Source organism: Panulirus ornatus, chromosome 7, assembly GCF_036320965.1.
Source record: "Panulirus ornatus isolate Po-2019 chromosome 7, ASM3632096v1, whole genome shotgun sequence".
NCBI classification, from domain to species: domain Eukaryota; kingdom Metazoa; phylum Arthropoda; class Malacostraca; order Decapoda; family Palinuridae; genus Panulirus; species Panulirus ornatus.
In genome coordinates, this window is record NC_092230.1 from 30,454,435 (window position 1) to 30,471,337 (window position 16,903).

Here is a 16,903-nt window from a genome sequence, read left to right on the forward strand (position 1 = left end):
GATGGGAAATCCCAGCCCACCAGAGTGGTGATGTGCAGTCCCAGCTCAACAGGGTGGTGATAGGCTGTCCCAACCCACCCAGGTGGTGATGGGCAATCCCAACCCACCTAGGTGGTGATGGGCTGTCCCAGCCCACCTAGGTGGTGATGGGCAATCCCAGCCCACCAGGGTGGTGATGGGCTGTCCCAGCCCACCTAGGTGGTGATAGGAAATCCCAGCCCACCAGGGTGGTGATGGGCTGTCCCAGCCCACTAGGTTGGTGATGAGGTGTCCCAGCCCACCTAGGTGGTGATGGGAAATCCCAGCCCACTAGGTTGGTGATGAGGTGTCCCAGCCCACCTAGGTGGTGATGGGAAATCCCAGCCCACTAGGTTGGTGATGAACTTTCAAGGATTGCTGGGACGGTCCCAGTTTATCCGTTTAATCGCTTGGCCTGCAGAAGGAGAGCAAAGTGTAATGAAGGAATAACTGACTGAATCAATGAATGAAAGAAGAGTGGTTGGTTCACATCCTTGTTCACAAGAATGAAGGAGAGAGAAACAGGATGAAGTAAATCATATCAATCACCAAGACGTAATTGGTCTATCATGGTTTTTGCCCCCGAGAGCTGACTGCTCTTATGCCCCCAACCATTAGGAAGACCACGCAATACTCGGCAAGCTGCTGTGTTGCATGATTACTGTGTGGCCGTTGGCAACTCAAGGATGGGCCGTTTTGATAACTGTTTCTCTCCCCACACGTCGAAGCTTTGGAGCTCTGTACGAGTCTCCCCTCTCATGTCTTTCCCAATAAGTAAGACCTGGTACATTTGAAAAGGCAGGATTTTCGTTTCCTTCGAAATTCGTAAAAAACTTCACTTTATTTCAGTTAAGACCCGGCCTTGTTGTCGACTTTTGTTCATGGCTGGAGCCTACAACGTTTAAAAAAAAAGTGACCATTTGATAAACTTCATAGTTTTGGGATGAACATTCCCGGCATCTCCAGTCCTATCTCAAAAGTTTATTCGTAATAAGGATTATAATAAGACCTTTTGTCATTACATTTTCTCTACAGTGGATTTGTAAGTTGATGTTCTCTGGGATATTTTCTGGTGCTCAGCACGTGGTGCTCCTCTCCTGTGTCTGGTATGATAGTTATTAGGATCCTTGTTCAGCATGGAGGTGGTAGGGCATGTGTAATGTGTCCAGTGGGTGTGGCTCTGTTCATACTGTCATCAGCACGTACACCTCTCCCATCAACTCTCTTATTTCATGCAAATACACTGTAATATGGAAAGTTTTGTTTCCTTCACTCTCAATGCGCTTTCAGTGAATGAAGATCTGTTCTTTCAGTCAATTAAGATGTGTTTATTCAGTTAGTCAAGGAGAACTGTTTATACAGTGAATTTAAAGAGAACTGTTTAATCAGCGAATTACAGAGAACTGTTCATTTATATTCCGTGAGTGAACACAGTACTTCTTTCTCAGTATGTAGCGGGTAATGATTGATCACTGCTGTTCTTCGTAGTACATATGGCATATAAGGTCATCTGACGGCAAACAACACATTAAATATAACCATTTATTACATAGCATATATAGATCCCTCCATGAATAAAACATTATAATAATCTCTTCTGTAGATCTATAAACATCCATAACAAATAAGCCCATTTATATCACAGATAAGTCATTAAATTTGTCTTTCTTATGAGTCTTCTTGAGAGGAGGAAAGACATGGTACAAGGTTAAGAACATTATTGCACGACTCTTTCCCTCTCACACACACAAACACACACTTGAATATATTCATATATTACTGACTATTATTTGAGAGACATCGTTGTGAAACATGTAGTTTCACCAAGTTGTCATGTGACAGTAGTTAGAAAATCTGAATTTAGTTTGTTAATAGTAACAATCAACAGTACTTGTTAAGATGAGTAGTTAACCAGTGTCGTTAGTAGCTTGTGGTAACATTTGTCTGTACAGTATTTATAAATTGCTTCGGCTGTTACATAGCTTGTTATCAATGAAGTTGTTATTGACACTATATATTTCATCCGAAGTATAGACATTATTTATATATTTCATCCGAAGTATAGACATTATTTATATATTTCATCCGAAGTATAGACATTATTTGTATATTTCATCCGAAGTATAGACATTATTTATATATTTCATCCGAAGTATACAATTGTTTCCCTAAAGAAGGAAAGTTGTCCTTCTTTAACAAAGAATGAGCAGTTTGTAGCATAAAAATATATGAACGCTATCATTAATCAGGTACTTCTGTCATTTATCATCTATCGTTTCACGCCTAGGAAGAATATATAAAGCACCGTTACTGATGCACGAGACCGTGTTTGGTTGCATTGTAAGCCTTAGTCAATCAGCTTAAATCAGCTTTGGGTGAATATTATATTCTTATTTTTTTGGATCAAAAGTAGTATCGTGAAGGACATTTGCATATCAGTTCACTTGTGAAAGAGGATCATCCTCTTCTATTTTTTATTCTTTTATGTTAGCCGAGACGGCGCGAGCACCTAAGGCTCTAATTAAGGCCATCCCATTAACGCTACACATATATACCCTAGCCTGAGCCAGGTAAACATTTGATCGATCAACCCCTGCTGGTGGATGAACAGCTGGGTTGACTGTGGACCGATTGCCGTAACCCTAAGCAGCTTGTAAATGCGTAACGGTCAGGTACATTCACCGTTACGCCATGGGAGTCTGTGATCGAAGTATTCAGTCTTTTTAGACCCGAATGTACAGTTTTCTTCAGAGTAGGCACCAGGCGCCACCCGCTGAGTGAAGCCAGAGTCAGCATTGACTGTGGGTGAGAAGAGGTCAGCTCACACCACTTTCCACCACATCAACAGACAGGTGAGTGTGGCGATTTACTCGCTCAAACTTTGACACTTAGACCTGGAATATCTGCCTTCCTCAGGCTGGCTAGCAGCGCCAAACTTCATGGCTTTGGCTCTAGAGAGCTGTCATGGTACATACAGAACCCGGACTGAACCCAAGTCAACAAAACTCTTCATAGATACTCGACCAGTGTGACCCATGACATGGCCTCTTTCATAGGTCTGAACCAGAGATCCTTGTCGTGGACCCTTTCATAGGTACTGGACCAGTGTGACCCATGACATCGGCTCTTCCATAGGTACTGGACCAGTAGAATCCGTGTCGTGGACCCTTCTATAGGTACTGGACCAATGTGACCCCTGACATAGGCTCTTCTATACGTACTGGACTAGTGGAACCCGTGTTGTGAACCATCCCATTGATACTGGACCAGAGACACGTGACGCGAGTCCTTCCAGAGTTACAGTCAGCCGTACGGCCTTCCAGATTGCAATGCGAATATTTTCATGAGAACCTTAGAGGCATCCCTCCTTACTCTTTAGGAAGACTTTTGAGAAAGTTTCCGGAGGAACTCGAGTGCTTTCGGGCCACATCTGTATACCAGCTGCCTGTCGGACACGGAATTCAGAGCTCCTGTTTTGTAGTGGTACCTGAGGGCAGAGTAACGTGTAACGTATACTATACTATTCTCTTTTCCTTTTTTGATATAATTACAATATGTGAACAAAGTATAGTCTCGAATGATTTAAGGATCATTTTGAAATATGCACGGATCTCTTACCTTAGTCCTCGGGCGAAGTTGTCGTAGGTTAGGTTAGGTTTGTTTGACCTCTGACCCCACATCTGGGCAACTTTCGCGGGGTTGACGAAGCGGAAGGTGGATGCAGCCTTATCTTCCCAGCGGATCACTTCGGGGTTGAAGTTATTGTCGTTCAGCAGGCGGATCACAAACTCCCAGTTCTTGGGCCCGCGAACTGCAAATGAAGAAGATGCCTCTGTCAGCCATACTATAAAGTGGGTGATGTATTATATATAAACTAGAGACTGCAAACACATTATTGAAAGAAAAAAGTTCGAGTCCTTCTGAATTCAGTGGTGTCCCATGAATTTATCATTTTCTTTGGTCTGATAGGGGTTACTATGGTATATATATATATATATATATATATATATATATATATATATATATATATATATATATATATATATATATATATATATAGTTTTATTGTTTATCTCGTATTTTGTAGTGACTTTGTCGTCAACATTGATAAATGTCTCTCAACATGGCAGAGAACTGCTAACCTCTTTTCCTGGAGCTGGTGTGGATCTTCTCAAGGGCGCTGCAGTTGGAGGCACTGGGCTCTAAGGACGAATCGGTGTCACAAGAGCTTTCGTCGAAGCTCAACGGCTCCTCTGCAGGACGAGAGAAAAAATTGTTTTAATTTTGAAAGTTGCGAGATACAGACTCACATGACTGAAATGGAATGCTGAGTTTGTTGGGGTAAATAAAATGGAGGGAAAGTATTCTCAAATCTAGGTGACTGTAATTTAGTATTCTAATTGTACAGTGAACTTGGAAAAGAGCTTATTGATATCAAGGAAATTGTGGCCATCACATGAGAGACAGGTGTTTGTTACGTCAACTAACCAGACTTGACTGTGCAGAGCGGTGTGTACTGGTTTTCATGGTAGACACTGTCGATGTTCATGGGCTGGTGGTCCGTGAGCAGGGATTCGCTGGGAGTCCCCAGGTGCACGTAGTTGTCTAGTTCAGTTAAATCTTGAGGCATGTTTATTACCTGCAACAGTTCGTAATCACTAGATAGCTCACTTCCCTCGCTGTAGGGGGAGGTGGCGTCATCGTATTCATCATTGGAACCGAATTCCTCTGTAAAGCAATAAATAATCTTATTAATATCTTCGCCATTATGTCATAGTTTCAGAAACATCTTTATACGTCTTCAGCTAATGTACTGTTAAAAATGATAACTTTTGTTTGTCGTATAATATAATGTCATTATATATTGAATATCTGAATAGAATTGTATATCATATAATGTCATTATATATGGAACTGTACATACTATTCACGTACATATAATTATCTTAAGTCTATAAAAGATTAACTGATTCATGAAGATTGTCATTAAACACACACACACACACACACACACACACACACACACACATCCACTTAGAAGTCAACACTCTGACAGCCACACACCTGTGCTGTGCTAATAATGGACCTTTGAGGAGGAGCTGTCATGAACAAGAGCCTATGGCCGGCTTGAACCTGCTGAATCTGTACCACACACACACACACACACACACACACACACACTTATCCTCTTAAATACGCCCATACAGTCAAGAGAGAGAGAGAGAGAGAGAGAGAGAGAGAGAGAGAGAGAGAGAGAGAGAGAGAGAGAGAGAGAGAGACCCGACATGTGCTAATAATAATAGCACATCTGACGGAGGACTGTCACTAACGAGGGTCCTGCGCAGGCTTGGACGCGGCGAATCTTTGACACGCAAGGTTAAAGCAAGGACGGCACATGCATTAAGAGTGTGAGTGGCCCAGAGATGATAATGGACATCTCACGAAGGTGGGCAACTTGTTCGACTGACGCTGACTACCTCAATGATCCCGGCAGCCGGTGTTGTCTACACAGGATCAGCATAACAGTAAGACACCGTATATTTGGTCACTATCGGAGCTGATCTTGTTATGATGCAGTGAAGACCTTTAGACCAATTTGAGATGGATGGAACTACACCTCTGGTTATTCGGGTCTCGTTAAAAATCGACGACCGATAATCGCACCGCGATTTGTTCGAAATCCTGTCTGGGACTAGAATGGACAAAGGATGCAGAAACTACATAATTAATGACGTTATATATATATATATATATATATATATATATATATATATATATATATATATATATATATATATATATATATGAGTCCACGAAGTATACTTCTACGAAAAAAATTAATGACCATTAAACTGCTAAGTAATGCCATCGAAATGTTTTCGGACGATGAGTTGCTTCCAGCTCCAACGCCCCATACTGAGCGTAGCCATCAAGTGTCACCTGTCGTTCGAGTGTCACTTGGCATCAGCCTATAATTCTTCCCGTAAGTAAACAACTGCTTTCGCTTACTCTTACTGCATACCAATGAGTTTGCTTTCACAAATAACTGTTTAACATTTACAAACATATACGCTCTCTTTAATAATAACGCTAAATAACGAGTGAATTGTGAAAGTACAAGTGATATATTTTTGCGGTTATTCCCATGCCCGATACACTATTTTTCACTCGCGTAATAGTCATGTTTACTGTGCAGTTTCTATATTTGTTTTCTTGTAAAGCATTAATATAACAACAATCTTATAATAAAGTTGACACAGTTTCATGAGCAGTGGGCTCCATGCCCAAGGCCCCGTATAGAGCGTAAAACAAACATGGAGTAAACGATATCGGTTGTCGATTTTAATTGCAAGCCCGAGTAGTTTTTTTTTTCTATAGTGTTTCTTCGTAATTTTTATTTGATTTTTAATATATCTATTAATCTATTTACACTGAGGAGGTGAGGTGATGAGAGGGTAGGGATGACGGCTTTTGCAAGATAATTTTTAACGCTGTTGGTATCTGGGCAGAATGGGCTCGTTCATGTTTTTGAGAAGTGGTAGTGACTGATGGATAACTGCAGCTATTCCTAGCCAAACTCAGGAAACAGACAAGCGTGTCCAGAAACTAACTCCTGTGTGGTGCAATAACTGCCGTTACTGCTCAGGGTAATCATGGCTAAGTCCGTAGAATTTTATCATATGCGCCTACGCAAAATCATTATTGTTTTTTGGTGAAAATAAAGATTTTGCGGATAAAATGTCGACCTTATGAATAATAAGAATAGTAAGTGGTGAGGTATGAAGTACTTACCGAGGTCGTTGGCGCCCAACACCTTCTGGAACTCCGGGTTGCTGTCGTGCATGCCTGAACTGTAGGGGTAGTCATGCTGGGAGCAATACGTGAGGTCGTCCCCGGTGACGGGGAAGTCATTGTTGACGTAAAAGTGGTCCATGTTTTGTTGGGGGCATACCTGGCTGGCCCAGCTATGGCCATCCTGCAGGAGGAATAGCAGTGTTACCTTTAACATGAAAGAACTGGCCACATGGGTAGTGTTGACAGTGTAACTTGAAACCAACAATAGCTCTCGTGATGACAAAATGTTTGATATCTCTGTGGCAGAGTTTCATCCATTAACCTAGTAGGCAAACATCACTTCGCATAAACTTACTAAATATCTTTGCATTTCAGAATGTTAAAAAAAAACTTTCTTGGCATCTCTAAACTGTGTTATGTTAATACCTACGAATTCCACATCATTTAAATGCTTAAGAAAAAAAAAACTTTTCAATCCATTTCTTCCTCCTCGTGTACTGTATGAAGTCAATTCCCTCAATGAATTTATTGTACATAGTAGAGCTAAGGTTAAGGTATCAGTGGTCGTCGTATGCCAGCTGACAGGAGAGCCTGAGCGACAAGTAAACATACAATCTAGTGAGGATGCCAGGTCAAGAAGGTTGTGCACAAACACCTGGTAGCCTCATACGACATTAGTTTTTCCTGACCATAATATCTCATGCATGGAAATAAACATGGCTGCGAGTTCAAATTATCTTCCGTAATTTGTTTTCGTATGAATTATGTAGAGTGGCATGTTGTTCTTGCTGCAGTCAGTAGAGTCTGCTAGAAGTATGGAGCCCGTGAACTTTGTCGTCATCCAGTGTCAGTGTTATCAGTTAAGAAATATGTACAATCTTATTCCTTGGATTCACTAAAGAATTTTCAACACCATAAAGCTATAACAAAGAGTATACTCAAGCAGGTGTTATCGTTACCCTATTTATTAATACGATTCCATAATGTAAGGATACGTGTAAACGCTTTTGTGGTGTAATAATAGTAAAACCTATAAGGAAGGAATGGATGTGTTTATTGGTAAGAAGGCTTACCTCCCCAAGGTAGTTGTGGAAACCAACGCTATCTGAGGAAGTGCAGTCGTTCAGTAATCCTTCGTGTTGCACGTCGTACATCGCTGGGTAGGTTTGCATATTATCCAGATTGGTAAGGACAATGTTTTCCCCATTGTCAACAGTGGACATTAAAGGCTTAGTGTAGTCGGCCTGGTTGTCCCCGATACTGAAATCCATTATGGCTTGGGACGTTTACACTTGGTGGAAAAACGAAAGTTGTTATCTCTCGAGAGATAATATTCCCTGTGGATTTACTGGCGGGAAACGGAGTGCTCTAGTGACTCGTAGGAGTGGGAGGTTGCTACTAAGCGTTCAACTCGCGCCGCTCCTGCTTTATACTTGTCCCCCCCTCCTCCCCCCACCAAACACACACACACACACACACACACACACAAACACATTGGCTGAACAGAAAAACGTTTAGATCCCTTGGATCTATTTTGATCAGGTGTATGCTTTTGTGGCATTCTATACATGATGACTATGAAAGCAGATCCGCATCGCGTATTAAGTGAAAAGAAACTCAATGGAAATGTAAGCAACGTACCATTAGACAGCTCGATATTCTCTACTGGTGTAATTCGGAGTTTGTGAAGCGCATGAGGAAAGCGAGATCGGTTACATAAGAGATGTGTGGCGTGATAGATCGTTTCCCCTAACACGGTTAGAGAGGAGACACTTACTTGGGGAAGCTCGTTCCGATATTATTCTGTGGTTCTGCTGGTTCATGTAATTTTCCTCTGTGGCCCTGATTGTGGAGTCTCGTGTGTGTAGCTTTGGGTAGATGTATCTATATAGAGTGGTTTATCTTGCCACGAGGACCGTTTCGCGCTACGAAGAGCATAATCATAATTGAGGAAAGAATACAGATGTACATACACATTGGTTGGGGAAATCTGTAGTCTGCACTAGTCAGTAACAAGCTTGTTCCTTTAATCATATGAAACGACGATTAATTCATCCAAAATCGTATGGTAATGATTTGAGAAATTAATGTTTTCGTAGACTATTGATATTTGACGGGAGCACGCACACCTACGTACAATGCCAAACTGTTCCTCATATATTGACATCTGGCAACTTCAAAAACTGCCACCTCTATCTTTTTTACACATTTCTTACTTATTCATGACGTTCTCTAGTGTTACATATTCATTCCAAAAAATGCATGAGAGGGATCTTGGAGAGACAAAAGTTTTTTTTAGTTGCAATAGCAAGAGAAGAATAAGATAGTGATAGACTAAATTTTTGTTGGATGAGTTGCCAGTAAGTCTTAATGTAGGATATATTCACTTAGCCTCTTGTCGATCTGTTGTTGTTTTGGGTTTTCCTGCTGTATCATTAACGTAGTGTGGACGTATGGCGTGACGTGGTGAACTAGTGATGAAGGGCATAATTTGGTTTGGTGGGCCATTGAAGTGGGTGGGTTCAACTTTCATACTACAAGAACAGCAAAGCTAAGTGACTCACTTGAACCTATGAAATCCAGCCTACACACAAAACTAGGCTCCATTTGGTACTCTCAGGCGTTCTTGTTGCTGGCTAAGAATTGTTTTTGGTTTCCTTGTCTAATTGTGGGTGTGCCTGTAGTGGTGGTGGTGGTTGGCAGAGGAATCGATGTAGTTATTAAGTAGAGAAACGATATTTCGTGCGTTAGTCTGTCCGCCTCATCGATCCAAGTCTAGAATTGGCTGTTGGTAAAGGGATTGTTTGTACGTGGTGACTTGTTATGCTGACAAGAGTCAGTTGCTGAAATCTGTTCCTTATGTACTGCGCCACGTCCCACCGTGTTGAAGAAGTCACTCTTTCTCCTTCCAGCGGAAGTAAAACCTTGAGGGTGCCTTGAATATGGATGTACAGGGTTTGTGGAAGGCGTGTTTGATCCGTAGAGTTTTCTCTCCTTCCACTTACCTCACCTTTCTTCCACGGATATACGTTCTCTCTCTCTCTCTCTCTCTCTCTCTCTCTCTCTCTCTATCTATCTATCTATCTATCTATCTATATATATATATATATATATATATATATATATATATATATATATATATATATATATATATATATATATCGGCCAATCATTTCAGCTAGCATTTTCCTTTTTTCTTTATCCTCAACGTTCATACCACTTCTGAGAAGAGAAATGATTACCTTGTGTATCAAACACTGAAGCAGTGCAGGAGGCAAACCTGTTTCTTGTGAATGTGACTAGTGACTGGGCAGGCTGGGGGGCTAACAGAAGAATGCACCGGCTACAAAACAAATTTTCCCAGATTTCTTCCGCAGGGCATGAACAAGTACCCGGCTGCTGCTGCTGCTGCTGCTGCTGGTTGGTGGTGGTGGTGGGTGTAGGTGGGACCAGTTGCTTCTTCCTCGTATCATGGTGTACCTGCCACACCAGCCTCACAAAGACCTTGTTTTCATGCACATCTTCGGGTACTCTTGGTAAGACAATTGGTTGGATGATATAATGTGCGAGAGGTCAGACCTACGCTAGATTTCTAAGACTAACCTTTCTAACCTTTCAGACCTTTTATCCCTATAAGCATGACAGTGCGGCCCTTGAGCTCGAAGTTCCATGACCCTTAGATATAAAAACGCGACCTTCGTGCTAACCCATACGTTGTCCCACACTTTTTTATTTTCATTTTGTGATCTTCAGATGCACTGAGAAAGCATGTCAGTGATGGCATGGGTGAAGGGTGCATGGCTAGTGGTGGGTGGAGGCCAGTGTTGAGCTTGGGCACATCACATCATTATAGAAGGGTGACGACAGGATGGATCCAGGGACTCAGAGGGTCTTCTTCTGGTTACAGGAGGGAAGTCTAGGATACATGAAATACATGATACTTAGTTACAGCATAGTAAGTGATACTGACAGTAACATTAGTAACAACATTTGTGTGGTATAAGTCATACATGTAAAGAACATCTTGTTAACACTGATTGTCGGACAGTAGGAGTTGGAATGACCATTGAAGTATATACACAAACAACTTACGGATACCATGAGTATGAGTGTTTGTGAAGCAGGACACAATGTAGTGTACAGTGATCCAGGACACATATATACAGAGTATCACCGAAGTCTTGTATGAATACGACTCCAGACAAGTCTTGTATGAATACGACTCCAGACAAGTCTTGTATGAATACGACTCCAGACAATGTTGTGGACATTGAGAGCACATTTCGGTAGCTATGTTAACACTGACAGTAATGCTAAGGTCAGAATACATAACACTTAGGACGTGTGATTACAAAATGTACATATACTAGTATGATGACATCAGCCCTCTGTATAGATAGGTCAGTTCGTGGCAGATTTTGGATGTGGCGTCAGGATGTCTTTAAGGATATCCCTTTCAGTAAAGCAGTCGCAACGCTGTTCAGACTTTGAAGTCTGAGATCCCGGTACGTACAGGACATGTAGTTATGAGATGTGTGTGTGTACTGGGCCTCGTTACATCACATGTGACATGAACGAGTAACATGTACGTAACATTTCCTGTTGTCGGTGGGGATGCCTGGCCGCAGACAGTCTACCCTTACTACCCCACCTTCACCCTGGAATGTTATTACCCTCCCCTCAAACATTATGGCGTGACTCACCCCTCTAGGACTGGATACATGTAGTCTGACCTTACGCAAGTGTTGCCGGATAGGCCAGAGACTGAGTGTTGCAGGGTAACCTAGACTAGTGGGTTATGAGGGTAGGTGACAGTGACTAGCCTAGCCACTGCCAGACTGATGTGAGACATTCGCACAAGTGGGGAGCCAATGAGAGGGATTCAATAAATGTCAAGGCCTCAGAAAACGTTACCTTACTCTCGCGCGCCCTAACGCATTGGGTAATATTTTTGTTACGTTCCTTAGGTTATTGTGTGAATATACACACACACACACACACACACACACACACACATATATATGTATATATATATATATATATATATATATATATATAATATATATATATATATATATATATATATATTTATTATACTTGTATTATATCATAGGCAAGTATAAAAAAGAAATCAAATAAATTATATAATATCATAAAAATATAATATAATATCCTGGTAGATAGGGAGAAAGAAATCACTTCCACACCCATCTTCCCTCTTTAGTCCGCAGTCAGGCCGACAACAGAAAATCTAATTCCTCCATCTTCATATTTTTTTTTCTTTCTTCCAAAATATACTCGGTAATGGCCTAATCATCCCTCAAGTGCCCAAACCACTTCAACACCTCCTCTGTTCTCAACGCACCTCTGTAATTCCAAATCATTTAGTATCGAAATAAACAAAAAATATTATATCTATCATACATCAACATACAAATTTGACACTATTTATATATTTATGCTTTGATGTCTCGCTTCCACGCTTAGGCAGGATGCGCACATGACACAGACAGGATAGCCCAACCCACCCAATCACATTATTACATAAACTCCACAACTCACTCACATTACTACCAACCTACTGTACTTTCAACCTGTTATTACATAATTACACACTTTAAATCACAGACATTTTACATGAAAAGACACATATCACGAACATACTGCTCCTTCATTCCACCCAACAACCATACTTGGAACTCTTGCATTTACCCCCTCCCCTCCACGAATGTAAACACCAGGAAAACACAAAAAACCTACATTCTGAACCACACTCCAGTCTCTACTGTCATGTTTCATCCTCGATAAACTCACAGCTCTCTTCTCCCCCAAATTCCAGGCCCCACAACAACACTTCACATGGTTTCCACCATACACATTCAACCATTGCCTAGTTTTCAATCCTTAACAACACCCGATCCCACACCCATTAACCACATCGTTCCCAATTCGATCTCTGTATCCTTCACTATTATCATCCCTCCTGATTTACAGGACCCCATCTCAATATATCTGTTTTATCACCTCCATTTTTCTCACATCACCTCCGATCTTATGAGTCTACACATTAAACCTTCACTCCATCGTCACCACCTATCTGATACCCTAACCTGCTCTTGTCCGCTTTCTTTTCTTTCACTCTCTCCGCCTTAGCGAGGTACGCAAGACCCATTCCAAACACACCACTTATTCATACGTCCACACACCACATATTACATCTATATTTCATTACTTACGATAAACTAACACAACATACATATGTACCATAACATATTCATTTTCACCTTCATCCTCCGTCACCACCACCATCATGAATAGCATTACCCCCTCCCTCCACATAGTCGGAAAACCAAAAAAGCCCATTCGTTCCATCAGTCTCTGCTTCATACACCAACCACAGCTCTCCAAATCCAGCCCACAAACCCCTGGTTACCCACACTTCACAGCCTTGGTTCATCCCTTAACAGCACTCACCCCGATATACACATGTTCCAATTATTGTTCCTTGCACATATTCACCCTCCTGCATGTTCAGCCCCGATCTCAAAATCTTTTCACTCCATTTTTTCCACCTCCTGTTTGGTCCCCCGCTTCTCTTCATCCACCACCTGTAATATATCCACCGTCGTCTTTTCTCACTCATTCTCGCCATGCTCCAACCATTCCAAAACCTCTTCTCCTCAACCACACTCTTTTTAATACCACACATCTCTTACCTTTTCATTACTTACTCGATCAAGCCACCTCACACCACATATTGTCCTCAAACATTTCATTTTCAACACATCCACCCTCCTCCGCACAACCCTATATATATAGCCCATCCCTCGCAACCATATAACATTGTTGGAACCACTATCCCTTCAAACATACCCATTTTTGCTCCCCGGGATAATGTTCCTGCTTTCCACCCATTCTTCAACGCTCCCAGAACCTTCTCCTCCTACCCCACCCTGTGACTCACTTCCGCTTCCATGGTTCCATCCGCTGCTAAGTCCACTCCCAGATGTCTAAAACACTTCACTTCCTCCAGTTTTTTTCCATTCAATCTTACCTCTCAATTTACTTGTCCCTCAACCCTACTGAATCTAATAACCTTGCTCTTATTCACATTTACTCTCAACTTTGTTCTTTCACACACTTTACCAAACTCAGTCACCAACTTCTGCAGTTTCTCACCCGAATCAGCCACCAGCGCTGTATCATCGGCAAACAACTGACTCACTTCCTAAGCCCTCTCATCCAAAAAACTATTTCTTGCCTCTCTCTCTCTCTCCAAAACTCTTGCTTTCACCTCCCTAACAACCCCATCCATAAACAAATTAAACAACCATGAACACATCATGCACCCCTGCCGCAAACCTACATTCACTGGGAACCACTCACTTTCCTCTCTTCCTACTTGTACACATGCCTTACATCGTTGGTAAAACTTTTCACTGCTTCTAGTAACTTACCTTGCACACCATATACTCTTAAAACCTTCCACAAAGCATCTCTATCAACCCTATCATATGCCTTTTCCAGAACCAATTAATGCTACATACAAATCCATCTGCTTTTCTAGTTATCTCTCACATGCATTCTTCATAGCATACACCTGATCCACACATCCTCCACCACTTCTGAAACCACACTGCTCTTCCCCAATCTGATGCTTAGTACATGCCTTTGCCCTCTCAGTCAATACCCTCCCATATAGTTTCTCAGGAATACTCAACAAACTTATACCTCTGTAATTTACACACTCACCTTTATTCCCTTTGCCATTGTACAATGGCACTATGCATGCATTCCGCCACTCCTCAGGCACTTCACCATGATCCATACATACATTGAGTATCCTTACCAACCAATCAACAACACAGTCACCCCCTTTTTTAATAAATTCCTCAGCAACACCATCAAAACCCGCCGCCTTGACGGCTTTCATCTTCCGCAAAGCTTTCACTACCTCTTCTCTGTTTACCAAACCATTCTCCCTGATCCTCTCACTTCGCTCACCACCCCGACCAAAACACCCTATATCTGAAACTCTATCACCAAACACACTCAGCAAACCTTCAGAATACTCACTCCATCTTCTCACTTCATCGCTACTTGTTATTACCTCCCCATTTGCCCCCTTCACCGATATTCCCATTTGTTCTCTTGTCTTACGTACTTTGTTTACCTCCTTCCAAAACATCTTTTTATTCTCCCTAAAATTCAGTGATACTCTCTCACCCCAACTCTCATTTGCCCTCTTTTTCACCTCTTGCACCTTTCTCGTGACCTCTTGCCGCTTTCTTTTATTCATGTCCCAGTCATTTGCACTACTTCTCTGTAAAACTCGTCCAAATGCCTCTCTCTCTTCTCTTTCACTAACAATCTTACGTCTTCATCCCACAATTTACTACCCTTTCTAATCTGCCCACCTCCCACCTTTCTTATGCCACATGCATCTCTTGCGCAACTCATCACTGCTTCCCTAAATACATCCCGTTCCTCTCCCACTCCCCTTACGTAATTTGCTCTCATCTTTTTCCATTTTGCGTTCAGTCTCTCCTGGTACTTCCTCACACAAGTCTCCTTTCCCAGTTCACTTACTCTCATCACTCTCTTCTCCCCAACATTCTTCTTCTTTTCTGAAAACCTCAGCAAATCTTCACCTTCGCCTCCACAAGATAGTGATCAGACATCCCTCCAGCTCCCACTCTCAGCACATTAACATCCAAGAGACTCTCTTTTACACGCCTATCAATTAACACGTAATCCAATAAAGCTCTCTGGCCATCTCTCCTACTTACATACGTATACGTATGTATATCTCTCTTTTTAAACCAGGTATTCCCGATCACCAGTCCTTTTCCAGCACATAAATCCACAAGCTCTTCACCATTTCCATTTACAACATTGCACACCCCATGTACACCAATTATTCCCTCAACTGCCGCATTACTCAACTTTGCATTCAGATCACCCATCACTATAACCCGGTCTCGTGCATCATATATATATATATATATATATATATATATATATATATTTTTTTTTTTTTTTTTTTTTTTTTTTTTTTTGCTTTGTCGCTGTCTCCCGCGTTTGCGAGGTAGCGCAAGGAAACAGACGAAAGAAATGGCCCAACCCACCCCCATACACATATATATACATACGTCCACACACGCAAATATACATACCTACACAGCTTTCCATGGTTTACCCCAGACGCTTCACATGCCTTGATTCAATCCACTGACAGCACGTCAACCCCGGTATACCACATCGATCCAATTCACTCTATTCCTTGCCCTCCTTTCACCCTCCTGGATGTTCAGGCCCCGATCACACAAAATCTTTTTCACTCCATCTTTCCTCCTCCAATTTGGTCTCCCTCTTCTCCTCGTTCCCTCCACCTCCGACACATATATCCTCTTGGTCAATCTTTCCTCACTCATTCTCTCCATGTGACCAAACCATTTCAAAACACCCTCTTCTGCTCTCTCAACCACGCTCTTTTTATTTCCACACATCTCTCTTACCCTTACGTTACTTGCTCGATCAAACCACCTCACACCACACATTGTCCTCAAACATCTCATTTCCAGCACATCCATCCTCCTGCGCACAACTCTATCCATAGTCCACGCCTCGCAACCATACAACATTGTTGGAACCACTATTCCTTCAAACATACCCATTTTTGCTTTCCGAGATAATGTTCTCGACTTCCACACATTCTTCAAGGCTCCCAGAATTTTCGCCCCCTCCCCCACCCTATGATCCACTTCCGCTTCCATGTTTCCATCCGCTGCCAGATCCACTCCCAGATATCTAAAACACTTCACTTCCTCCAGTTTTTCTCCATTCAAACTCACCTCCCAATTGACTTGACCCTCAACCCTACTGTACCTAATAACCTTGCTCTTATTCACATTTACTCTTAGCTTTCTTCTTTCACAAACTTTACCAAACTCAGTCACCAGCTTCTGCAGTTTCTCACATGAATCAGCCACCAGCGCTGTATCATCAGCGAACAACAACTGACTCACTTCCCAAGCTCTCTCATCCCCAACAGACTTCATCCTTGCCCCTCTTGTCTTGTCTTGCGGGA

The 16,903-nt window shown here is 41.9% G+C and overlaps 1 protein-coding gene across 1 annotated transcript; it reads right to left on the reverse strand.

The window, feature by feature from the left end:
• Window positions 1-1,546: 1,546 nt before the first annotated feature.
• LOC139749493 (uncharacterized) lies at window positions 1,547-8,298 on the reverse strand. Its single transcript, XM_071663415.1, has 6 exons — window positions 7,887-8,298; window positions 6,811-6,994; window positions 4,507-4,746; window positions 4,161-4,271; window positions 3,637-3,829; window positions 1,547-3,505 (listed from the first exon to the last, which is right to left on the reverse strand). Exons 1-6 carry the CDS (start codon window positions 8,082-8,084, stop codon window positions 3,394-3,396), a joined length of 1,038 nt encoding a protein of 345 aa, XP_071519516.1. The 5' UTR covers window positions 8,085-8,298; the 3' UTR covers window positions 1,547-3,393.
• Between the last annotated feature and the right edge of the window lie 8,605 nt (window positions 8,299-16,903).